The 13,098-nt window shown below is 41.7% G+C and overlaps 1 protein-coding gene and 1 pseudogene across 1 annotated transcript; both read left to right on the top strand.

The window, feature by feature from the left end:
* The first annotated feature begins 625 nt into the window (after positions 1 to 625).
* On the top strand, positions 626 to 3,388 carry LOC110496566 (homeobox protein Hox-A2a). Its single transcript, XM_021572540.2, has 2 exons — positions 626 to 1,623; positions 2,280 to 3,388. The coding sequence occupies exons 1-2, from the start codon at positions 1,260 to 1,262 to the stop codon at positions 3,038 to 3,040; spliced, it is 1,125 nt and encodes a 374-aa protein (XP_021428215.2). The 5' UTR covers positions 626 to 1,259; the 3' UTR covers positions 3,041 to 3,388.
* A 6,810-nt stretch (positions 3,389 to 10,198) lies between these two features.
* Positions 10,199 to 12,691, top strand: LOC110496863 (annotated as a pseudogene).
* Positions 12,692 to 13,098: the final 407 nt, after the last annotated feature.

The following is a 13,098-nucleotide window of genomic DNA, read 5'->3' as shown; positions in this document are numbered from 1 at the left end:
TGTGCAACAGCACAATGTGAAATGTGTCAAAAATAAGGTTAAATGTAAAGAGGATCATTATGCCCTTGTCCACCACCCACCGGCTGGAATTTGTTTCCCTAAACTTAGTATATTGTTAGCATATAGGTCAACCTTGCTTTAGTGTAACTGGGAGTGCTCTGCAGAGTGATATAATTGCAGAGACTGAGAAAGAGTATAATTACTCCACAAAACATCCAGACTCAAATGAAACAGAACATGATTGGTATGCATATGCACACAAAATGTGATATTTTAAAGCCTTATTTTTTTTGCATTAGGTGCATATCATTTTAGCAACAACGGTTGTGTGTGTGTGTATTTGTCTGAGGTTTGTCTGTGTGTGCTTACATGCTCCATATGTATTTGGGTATCTGGGCGTTAAACACAATATGTAACTACTTCATGTGTAATAAATGTACTGCATACAAGTGGATGACACTAAAATGGTATAGTAGGCATGGTTAACCCATGCCTCCAGAATAGGTATGACGTTTTGTTCCCAGTTGTATGCCTCAATTAGTAGCTTAACCTATAGCTCATCTATGCTTGAATTGAAAAGAAAGTCTATGAACACAGACATACATTGTCACACATTGTAAACTCTACCGTTTTGGAACACATTGGATTGTTAGGGGTTGTTGCTGTCAGGATCTCTAAATATCAGTTTATGGGGTGTTTTTTCCCAGAGAGAACTCTACATGAATGGCTAACTTTGCTAATGACCGCATGCATAGTGTGTAGCTACTGGTGTAATTTGTGTGGCGCGGGGGCGTTCTCTCCAGACATACTCAAACAATACGAGAAAATAGGACTGCATGAGCCCGGGCAATATAGTTACTTCACTTTCACAGCGCTCAGACAGCCATTCTAAAAAAACATTCATAGTTTAGTTGACTAGGAGGCTAGGGGACAATAAACTGGGGTGGGCGTAAAAAAGGTGTAAATAAAAACAGCCGTCCCCATAGAGACAAGGCGTTCTTCACCAGAGTTTTTGGATCAATCACGCAGACAGTGGCTTCTTTTGATTAAACCCCAAATTGTCATTGGGCAGAAGTTATCATGTGACTTGGCTCCAATTTCAACCTTGTCTCCATGAATTCAATAGTTTAATAGCTGTTCGGTCACCATACGGCCGTAATCAGTGAATTTGAAAAAAATGCCACCACCTCTTTCTCATTGAGCCGCTACATTTATAAAAATACGCGCAGCAAACTTTCCTCGGCTCTCAGCGAGCGGAGATGAATTACGAATTCGAGCGAGAGAGCGGTTTTATCAATAGTCAGCCTTCGCTTGCTGAGTGCCTGACATCTTTCCCCCCTGTCGGTGATTCATTTCAAAGTTCATCAATCAAGAGCTCGACGCTTTCACACTCGACACTGATTCCTCCTCCTTTTGAGCAGACCATTCCCAGCCTCAACCCAGGCATCCACCCGAGGCATAGCCGGCCCAGACACAGCCCCGATGGATGCATCCCGCTGCCCACTGCCTCCCTACCCCCGGAATACCCCTGGATGCGAGAGAAGAAAGCCTCCAAGAAGAATCACCTGCCGACTTCCACCGCGACTGCCATAACGAGTGGACCTGTATGCTTCTCCCCGGAAGGTGGGTGGTTTTAATGGGGTAATTTAGAGGGCATACATTTTTATTCAGAATTGACTTTCCAAGCTCTTGAAGGAGTGGGAATAGGCTAGCCATTACCAAGTTGCAGAGCCTATTCGAAATTAATCTGCTGGGCACAATGGTGCATTGGGTTATCCATATTGTTACTCTACTCGGAAAAGTTTGGGCAAAGTTAAGTAATGTAAAATGATTTATTTAATTTCCACGGTGCCCTTCCTCGCGGAGCAGTGCCAGAGTTTTGATGTGTGACAGTAATGAAGAGTGATAGAGTAGTGTTGCCGTCCCGGGCAGCTGGCGCATTCATCAGTATAGTAGCCCAGTCTGTACCACACTACTGCTCTCTCTCTGTCTTTCTCTGCTGTATTTTGGGGGAAATTATGTACATATGGTGCGCTATAGGACTTCGTCCAATAGTGTGCATTAATCAGTCAATAGCCATATTACAAGTAGGCTATTTTGTGGGGGAGAATGCATAGGGTGCTACTATGAGCAGCCATTTTGCTGCAGTATAGCCACTGTGTTAAATAGGTTGATCTCTGGTGGTTTGTGTTTATACAGGAGTAATATTGCATTATCAAGTCATAGTGGTTAATTGTGTAATGCTTCTTTATCTCGTGATTTATGTGCTGCTGTCTCAGGTTCGCCGGAGATTCTAGAGAGTGGAGGAGAGGGTTCCCGGCGGTTGAGGACTGCGTACACCAACACACAGCTCCTGGAGCTGGAGAAGGAGTTCCACTTCAACAAGTATCTTTGCCGACCGAGGAGGGTGGAGATAGCCGCCCTGCTGGACCTCACCGAGCGGCAGGTCAAAGTATGGTTCCAGAACCGGCGCATGAAGCACAAGAGGCAGACCCAATGCAAGGAGAACCACAATGGCGAAGGGAAAGAGCCGAGTGCTGAGGACAGGACCCAGAGCGACGAGGAGGAGGATGAGGGCTCGGTGTTTGAGCAGAGCCTCAATATAGTGACCGGGGCCCTTATGGAGAGAGGGGCCTGCTCCTTTCAGCAGAACTCACTCAGTACTTCCCAGCAGCTCCAGAATGTTGGCCCGCACAATGGCGTGGCCCAGAGTTACACAGTTTTACCACTGAGCAGCAATGACAAAAATCTGAAGCATTTCCCCAACCCGTCACCCACTGTTCCAGGCTGCGTGTCAACAATAGGGCCCGGCTCTGCACCTGGCCAGGACAATGGCGGTAGTCCCGCGGCCCTGGACGTCTCAATACAAGACTTCCAAGTATTCTCCTCGGATTCTTGCCTTCACTTCTCTGATGCCACCTCGCCTAGTGTGTCAGAATCCCTGGACAGCCCCGTGGACAATCTGGACATATCTACCGACAACTTCTACTTTTTCTCGGAGTCATTAACTACAATTGACTTACAGCATCTGAGCTATTGAAATCAATGAAAAATAGAGCGAGACTTTCACCTGGAACATTTAAAGAAAGAAAAAAACTCCGGTATTAACTATGAAGTAAATTTTGGTGGTTGTTTGATATGATCGGCACATTTCCTTTTTATTGATTAATTGATTAGGCCTAGTCGATTAATTCAAGGTAAGAGTCTGGAAAAATATACCATTGTGGCCTGCAATTACAATAACACAATTATTTCTTAAGATGCAATAATATGGGTATGTGAAAAGTTGCACAATAGTATGAATTCTGGTCATTTTATTTTTGTATAGCTTACAGTGCCATGGATATTTTTGTTAGAATAAATCTGACTTGCTATAAGGAACTTGCAAGATTGTGTTTTGTTATTATTATCCAAACCTTTTTATCAAGTGTAAAGTGAATTTTTGATCAAATGTATTTTTATCAACCCCCAAAAATAGAAATGAGGCATTACCAATCGATACAATGTTTAGTAGCTCATTCTGAATACAAATTTACTCTAATTAATTTGCAAGTCAAAATAGTGTGATAAAAGCAGGCCAATATAGCCGTATGTCGGAGTATAAATCCTATAGTTATTCTAATAAATGCATGGTTTATATTATATTATAGGCTAAGCATAAATGTTTAGTCGATAAAAACGAACCTTCATCGTGGAGGCCTTGAGCCCTTGATATTGTATTCAGTTTATGTTCATTAAAAATTAGCACCTTTTTCATGATTTTTCAGTGATATAAATAGCTCTGCAATTTGAGAATGGAGTTCAATAGAAATATCAGCTTACAATTTTGAATCAGAAACTCTTTAGAAAACCTCCCTTGTCCAATTTCAAGCAGATTCGAGTATACAGAACATTTCACAGGCTACTACAATACATCTAATAAATGTCCTCTTTTACTTCCCCTGGTTGTAAAGTTAGTAAAATTGTGAACATACTAGGCTAGAAATAGCATGCCTCCCTATTGCTAGCCTCCTTTGCTGTGTGCATGTGAAGGCAAATGCTCGAGCCATGTTTGCCTTCACGAGCTCATAAATCAAACCCCGTCATGAATGAGAACGTTATCAAAGAGACCAATTGTCATATATAATGCACAAATAACAACCCTCTTTACTTTTTCAGATGGGATTCGCGAATCGAGGCCAAAAACTCTGAAGCTTTGTAAGCCTTTGGTAATAATGAATTTTTATAGCTGTTCAAACACGCGGGCTCTCCAAGCGTGCAGCAGCGTGCAGCAGTCTCTTCCCCCTCGTGCTATAAGTAGTCTAATTCAAAACAGGCTGTTGCAGGCCTATACATTAGTATTCATTTGACACGTTTTACATTTTCTAAAAATAGCTCTAAAGCTTTTAGTGATTGGGGAGCAGTGTATGCCAATAAATATATTTGATTAAATTGAGATGTTCATAACAATAACCTATTAGGGCAAAATGGCTTTCGGCTATAAACGTTTTATGTCCTTGTGCAGAAATATATTTTTCCACAGCCTTGGAGAAATGCATGTTTTACTAATTTCACCTTGGAGTTGTATGAGATTTGGTCAGAAATATTACAATGCTGTAATAATTTTGGAATGGGCTACTAGTTGTCAATATTTCACTCAACATGCTAATGCTTGTGGTCATACTAACCACGGGTTGCTACATAGCATGGATCGATCGTAAAATGTATCATTGCAAAGCAAAGTGCATAACCACATTACATTCAACTGTAGCGTATTGGTGGAGTGACGTTTAGCCAATATGTAATTGATTAAAAACTGGCAGTGGACGACTGCACGCGTAGGCTATAGGTTATGCACATATTCCATGCACATATATATGTCAAGAGGAAAGCTACTTTACAACTCTGGTCCAACTTGGGTTTTCCTTTCCAAAGGCTGGTAACCAAATAATTCCGAAACAAAGCGCCTTTTCTCTCACCCCATTCCACGTTCGCAGAAAAAGCATTCTGGAACGTTCACGGCCTGGCGAAGAGTGCTGCACCCACGCGCTATGTGCACGGTTGAAGAGAGCGAGAGAAAGAGAGAGCGAAGCGTAGTTAGTGTAGGATACTTTAGTACTGTCTCATGGTTCGAAACTAAGGAGTCTTGCTGTGTCCAAGAGGGGTTTTGCTAGGGGGCATAGTGAACAATTTGCAGTTTTATAGAATATCATGCTATTTTGCACAATTTGCCATGAGGCTGAGAGAAAATGTTGCTGTTTTAGAGATAATGGATTCTTAAAAGAAGGTACAATCTTAACTTTTTCCCCCGCAAATATTTGTTTTAATAGTAACAACATTTTAAATATATATTTTGATAGACCAAAGTATCAGCTATCACACCATGTAAAGAAACAACCACATTTTTATTTCATTTTTATCAAATGCAACTAACTTTCATTTTTCAATTAGTGTCCAACAAGAGATACAAATCTGAGGGAGTTGATGCTTTACAGAGTTGACAAAAATTGCATTTTTTTATTCATTCAAGTGGCGTACACAGTAGCAATTTTGTTTTTCCTCAGTTGCTTTATGACTCTAAAACCTAATTAAATGTAACGTATTTGAATCAAAATTCATAATCTATCTAATCTATCAGGAAGAAATGTCAGGAAGAGTTGACCGTTTATGGTTGTGACCACGGTTATTGCAGTATTCTTTGTTTTAATCTACCAAAAGTACAGAACTTTACAGACAATGAGTGCCATGAGACCATGAGTGCGCTACATGTAATGAAGACATGAATAAGGGGTCCTTATGGTATAGTTGACCCTGCTCATTCCTGATTCATTTTTAGAGTTTACCAAATCTTCGGACACATCTTTTAATCACAGTTTTGAGAGAAATATTCTTTAAAGTCACAAAGGGCTATTGCAAGTAACTACATAAGATAATTTCCCAGTTAATATCCACTATTGCCAGTTTTTAGAATTGTAGACACTTTTTTTGGAGAGTTTGAAATTGGGACATTTTGCTACAGACAAGGGCATTAGAAAATTCCCAAAACAAATCTTTCCCTTATAAAATTCCATAAATGTACATTTTACAACAACTTCTCACAGTCTCACATCAGAATTGGACAGTCATCCATGTTTCTCAAATTTCGAAGTTGTTCCAAAAATCACATTTTACGTTTAGGCATTAACTCCACATTTTTAAGGTTAGGGTTAAGTTTGACCTCTACATTCATAAGGTTGGGCATTAACTCTGAATGGTTAAGGTAGGGTTAAGGTGTGGGACAGGCTTAAAACAAAAATATAAAAAAACTTTCTATGCTAGATTCAAACATGCAACCTTTGAAATCAGAGGCAGATGCTTACAATGGTTTCTAAAATTGTCATAGTTGTAATAGTTCACCTGATTTCAGTTTATGTTACAAAACAAGCAGGTAGAGTGTAGAGAATCATAGTACCATCTAAACCGCTGTGAAATATATTTCCCATAACCAATAATGTTGTGTTTTCAGCTGTTTGAAGCTGGTGTACAAAACCAAAAGTAATTCATGCAAAAAAGCACGGGAAGCATACATAATGCAGCTTTAAGGTAAGGGTTAAGGTCTGGGATAGGCTTAAAACAAAATTATGAAAAACAATTTTATATTCCTATGGAACCAGAGGCAGATGCTACGTCAAAAACCCACTTTAAGGTAACAGCGCTCACTTTTGCCCCTGGTGGCCGCTTTGCCCGTTATCTCTCGATATCCTTGGATATTGATGGACGTCAAATACTGACTTGTATAAAGGTGACCTGCCTGACATTTTTGTTTCCCTGTCAGACAAGGATTGTCCCGACTTTCAAGAATCCTTGATCTAATTTCCTGCTGTTCTACAGATTTTCCATGAGGTTGTTTTGCAGTTTTAAAGATAATTTCCTGTCATTCAAAAATTAATAAAATAATGGCTTCTGATATGTTCATATGCTATCTGGGGGGCACGACCTCCCGCGGAACCCCCACCCCCCCTTCTGAAAAAAAGCCTGTGAGAGGTCCAACAGAGGCTGTTAGAAGAATAACCACCACTAGGCCATACAATCCTCTTATCATCCAGTAGGGGCGCAAACCACTATTCCCCTCTTATCCCTCGCCCCCCCCCCCCCCCCCCCTCTCTCTCTCTCTCTCTCTCTCTCTCTCTCTGTTACAGGTTTTTCAATCGCTTTGGTACTTAAAAAAAAAACTCTTAGTACAAAACTTCAAACTGGCAACACTTGTAATCCGCCAAGTTTTATCTTCAAAACATTTTATTGTGCTTTCATTTTGTTTGGAGACATCTTTCACCACACACCCATTGATCCAAAATATAAGTTTACTGTGAAATACCATGAGAACATTGATTTAATCCCCGAAACACAACATAATGATATCTTCTCAATGTAGTTGTTTTAACAACAAGTTAATCCAATATAAAAAATGCCCTTTGAATGTAATATGCTACATTACTGGTTTTAACATTAGGAAATACACTTGCTCTACCCATCAAAAATTGACCCATCAAAAATGTCAAATCTAATTTCCATAATTTCTATCCCATGTGTGATAAAACTTGTCATCATTAAAGACATATTTTACAATCACTGATGCAAATATATATTGTTCAGATATAATTACAACATTATCAAACAAATCAAAACAAATTAAATTAATGAAATAAATAAACAACGTTTAGCAGGCACTAGTTTGCATCAAGCCTGTCTTGAGCATTTGGCCATAGGTTCTCATTAACATCGCAGTAAATGTCCTCATTGTTTATGCACATGGGGAAAAACCTTTTGGCATGGCAGATCCAAGCCTCACATAGGTCTGGAATGATGTCATTGAATGCCTCGCCCATGGCCTGGAGGAGGGTGGCACACTCATGGGGATGGCAATCATATACTTTACACCTGTATTGTAATCATGTATTGTATATTTTACAGTATTGCATTGTTGTTATGCATTGTAGTGGTCATGTGTTGCTCAGTTCGCAAGAGCATGGCACTAGCATGCCCCCCCCCCCCACACACACACAATAAAAACACCCCAGATACTTCACCTTGCATTCACCATGCATTTCTTTCTTGTTTGGACCTTCTGAATTATTTGCATATCGGTTTTGTATTGTATTTCTATTGTATTAATGTATTGTTGGATCTATAGAAACGCAATCATTTCGCTGCACCTGCTGTAACATCTGCTAATCTGTGTACTTAACCAATAAACATGGATTTGATTTGTTACGTTTCTGAGCTTATTCAATATCAGATTACATTTTTAAAATCTGTGAAGTAAAATCATAATAGTCATCATCATAGTAGTACATTTGAGTACATATCATACATGTTCATTGTGTAGTTCTCAAAATCTGTTGACAAACCAGTTTACATGTAAAATCTATAGCTAGGTTTACCAAACGTTTAAATGATAATCAATTAAGAGCAGTCGGATTAAATCATAGTAAAATGTACTTTAACAACAGAGAAGAGAATCATATCAAAAGTAATGTGAGCATTGCATTGTGAAAGGCACTTACTTTGTATGAACATATATTGCAATGTGAAACATGTATTTCTAGATTAAACTGATTACGATTGGTAATGAAGTGACTGTGTGATTTTGTTTGTTGTACTTAGTCAATAAAAATTGTGCTTAGAGTTTTGAAAAAACTGCCTTTTAGTCTGTTTTGAGTTTTGTACTAAGAGTTGTGAAAATGTAGCCTACCACATACTTGTGAAAATTGCACCAAACAGATTGAAGAAAAACTGTAACGTGTGTGTGTGATATGTGGCGATGTGTGCCTTTCTGTATAGAAAAATAAATGAAGAGAGCATAACAGAGAGAGAGAGAGAGAGAGAGAGAGAAAGGGAGAGCGAGCATTTGGCACCAGGAATGGGAGCACCAGTCCCCCTTTCTCTGCAACATAAAATTTAATCACCATTAATTTCTCAAACGGCCTCATAACAGGATGATCAAGCAGCAATTTCTCCTGAGGCTGCAAGAGCCTTACAACACCGACATCCCGTTATTAAATCAACTGATCATTCTACATAATGAAAAGGAGTGTGCGTAAAATGACACACTGCATGATGGCTTTTGGCGCAATGCTATTAATATTGTGTCACTGATTATTTTTGATGGGCCAATTCTTGTGGTCTTCGAATCTCTGCATGTGGTTCAGCGAGCCTGCCTCAATAAAATAAAAACCCTACAATGCCTCTGTCCCTCTATCAATGCAGATAACACTTAAAACGACTTAGATGTGCAGTCACAATCGAGTGAAACAACATAATGCACGTTGAATCATTCGGTTGTGGTAAGGTGCAGTTGAGAGTGACTGGTGCACCAGACTCACGTCTCCATGCCAACCAGCTGACGCTATTGACTGACAACTTCACACGCATGCACGCGCAAACACACACGCAATAGTGTTATAATTAATGGATAGTTATCCCGATCGAGTGTATGTAAGGACTCTTGAAAGGTTGTGCAAAAACTGTGCTCGAATTTATTTCCTTTATAATGTCGACAAAATGACTGATATTACAGGGAAAGCACTCTATTGATCCTGACATATGGTTAGCAGGGGAACCTAGAACAATTTAAACATGGTCTCTAAGCATAGACTGAGCAACTCTGGATCCTAAACACACACACACACACACTCACTCTCTCTCTCTCTCTCTCTCTCTCTCTCTCCCTCAGTCTCTCTCTTTCTTCTCTTTCTCAATACATTCAGTTCAATTTTCATATGCCCCTTTGTTCATCTTGAAATGCCACATTACCTACTGCACACTGAAATCATAGTAGTATTTTTTTTTGTGGAGGGTCATCGTATATAACTCTTCTCCTGACAGTCATTCAAGCAGGGCAGCTTAGCAGAAGCCTTGTTTGCTGTTCCCCACTCTACATGGGACCTGATCGCCATCCACCGTCGTCTGCCTCCCGGCTCATTGTTTGCTCCACCAACAAATTAGTGGTTAAGCACGTCACCTTGATCGACTAATTGGAATTTAAAGACCCACTCAAAATCTGTCACGCTAAGGGGACACGGCCGAGCACCTCACTGGCTGACCCGGGCCACGTGACTGCCCACCGTTTCATTGATAGCGGTAAAGGTGATGTGGTTACCCAGGGTGAGACAAATAGAAAGTCATCAGAAGACCGGGCCTGTTGTGGACTGTCTCTCAGTCCTGTTGAGACGATACTACAATGAGTATCTCCTTAGATTACGGAATTACAACTTTCCAGTCATGCGTGGTCATTAGAACAACTGTGGGGCAGATGCGCGCTTCATGCCCAGTAGAGATGGTATCCCTCACAGACATGGTCATACCAGACTCCTACCAGCTCTCTGGGCTTAGCCTATGGTGCCCATCCTGCCTGCATCTCGGGTTATGGACGCCAGGGCTTCTGTACCACCCACAACTATTACGCACTGAACCAGGATGTGGAGTCGGTCACGGGGTTCCCCCAGTGCGCCTGGTTAATGTACTCCAGGAACATTTCCTCATCCATGGTACCGCAGCATTGCCAAGGTTACGGGGTGCGGCCCTTGGTCAGCTCCATTGCGCTCATTCTACCTATGGTGGTGAGCACAAGCAGGCCAACCTGTGTCCTTTCAATGGGTGCTTGAACCCGCTGCCACCCCTGCACGCGGCCCACCTTGACGCGTGCTGCTCGCCCCTGTCAGAGAGAGCCTCCAACTCACAGACCTTCGACAGGATGAAAGTGAAGAGGAACCCGCCGAAGACAGGTGAGTGTCATGCAGAATGGGACAGGTGAATGCAGATTGATGCAACACCTCTCTGTATTGGATATGGATAGGAATGTAGCCATAAAGTCATAACTCCAAGTAATATGCTGAAAGAAAGTATAAATGCTACATACAACAATTTCAATGATTATACTGAGTTACAGTTCAAATAAGGAAATCATTCAATTGAAATACATTTAAAAAAAGTGTCAAACACAATGTAGCAGCCAACTAGGCTCCTATCTATGGTGATGAAATGGACAGCACTCTCCAAGGTGAGTCAATGTAGCAGCCAAGTAGGCTCCTATCTATGGTGGTGAAATGGACAGCACTCTCCAAGGTGAGTCAATGTAGCAGCCAACTAGGCTACTATCTATGGTGATGAAATGGACAGCACTCTCCAAGGTGAGTCAATGTAGCAGCCAAGTAGGCTCCTGTCTATGGTGATGAAATGGACAGCACTCTCCAAGGTGAGTCAATGTAGCAGCCAACTAGGCTCCTATCTATGGTGATGAAATGGACAGCACTCTCCAAGGTGAGTCAATGTAGCAGCCAACTAGGCTCCTATCTATGGTGATGAAATGGACAGCACTCTCCAAGGTGAGTCAATGTAGCAGCCAAGTAGGCTCCTATCTATGGTGATGAAATGGACAGCACTCTCCAAGGTGAGTCAATGTAGCAGCCAACTAGGCTCCTATCTATGGTGATGAAATGGACAGCACTCTCCAAGGTGAGTCAATGTAGCAGCCAACTAGGCTCCTATCTATGGTGATGAAATGGACAGCACTCTCCAAGGTGAGTCAATGTAGCAGCCAACTAGGCTCCTATCTATGGTGATGAAATGGACAGCACTCTCCAAGGTGAGTCAATGTAGCAGCCAAGTAGGCTCCTATCTATGGTGATGAAATGGACAGCACTCTCCAAGGTGAGTCAATGTAGCAGCCAACTAGGCTCCTATCTATGGTGATGAAATGGACAGCACTCTCCAAGGTGAGTCAATGTAGCAGCCAAGTAGGCTACTATCTATGGTGATGAAATGGACAGCACTCTCCAAGGTGAGTCAATGTAGCAGCCAACTAGGCTCCTATCTATGGTGATGAAATGGACAGCACTCTCCAAGGTGAGTCAATGTAGCAGCCAAGTAGGCTACTATCTATGGTGATGAAATGGACAGCACTCTCCAAGGTGAGTCAATGTAGCAGCCAAGTAGGCTCCTATCTATGGTGGTGAAATGGACAGCACTCTCCAAGGTGAGTCAATGTAGCGGTGGAACAAATATAACAATATCGGAATGTAACTTCTCCATCTCCTGCTGAATCTGACTCACTAGTGGGCCTACTAGCTAGTGGAGATGCCGGTGGTGATGCTCAACTGGCGGGCTTAGCATCACCATCAGGAACAGTTTGCCCCTCACTCCTCTCCTCCGGCACTGACAGTTCTCTGACTCATTCTGGGTTTGATTCACCATCTTTCTCTGGATTGTTGGACATGAAAAATGTCTAACTCGACTGTCTTTTCTTCTACATTTTTATTTGTCTTTCCCTCAATTCAAATTCAGTAGGGAGATGACTAGACTAGCCTATGTGACATGATTACGTAGGGACCTCTTCATTAGCTGACCACTACTACCAAGACCTGAGTCAAGATCAGTTACTTACCCCACCGGCCCTCTCCATAACCCCTACGTACAAATAAGAAAGCAGGTTTGGAATCAGTTTGGCAGGATAGGATGATTACACAGAAGGATCACCGCGCTTGAGAAGGAGTTCATCTTCAACAAGTACCTGACCCAGGCACGGTGCGTGGAGATCACCACAGCGTTTCAGCTAAACAAGACTCAGGTCAAAATCTGCTTCCAGAATCGCCGGATGAAACAGAAGAAGCGCGAGAAGGAAGGCCTGCTGCCCAACAAAGCCCCTGCGTCAGACCTGGTGATAGCTGCCTGGTGAAAGCAGACGATGCCGAGTCTGAGAAGTCCCTCTATACCCCTTTCACCTCTTCTCCCGCCTCTTCAACAGTGTCCTCTGGGAGTTAAAGAACCCTTACCTCATGGCAACAATGGTCTACATATACCAAAGACGATATACATGTCCTAACTCGGATATGTTCAATTAATTCTAAAAGAGCAAATATAAAAAAACGTATGCACTACTTGGGGGATACTGAGACAGTGAGAGTGGACAAAGAGATTGGACTATTGTCCAGGCTAGGTGGTTAATCTATGGCAGAGGTAGACAACCCTGTTACAGGAGTGCCACAAGTACTTCAGGATTATGTCCCTACTAGGCACCACAGTGAGCTACTTAGCTAATTGAAATGTTGAGTGATTGCCTAAATTAAACACACTTGGTCTTCC

The sequence above is a fragment of the Oncorhynchus mykiss genome, chromosome 18, assembly GCF_013265735.2.
Source record: "Oncorhynchus mykiss isolate Arlee chromosome 18, USDA_OmykA_1.1, whole genome shotgun sequence".
NCBI lineage: Eukaryota > Metazoa > Chordata > Actinopteri > Salmoniformes > Salmonidae > Oncorhynchus > Oncorhynchus mykiss.
The sequence above is the reverse complement of the archived record's forward strand: the minus strand, read 5'-3'. Positions and strand labels throughout refer to the sequence as shown.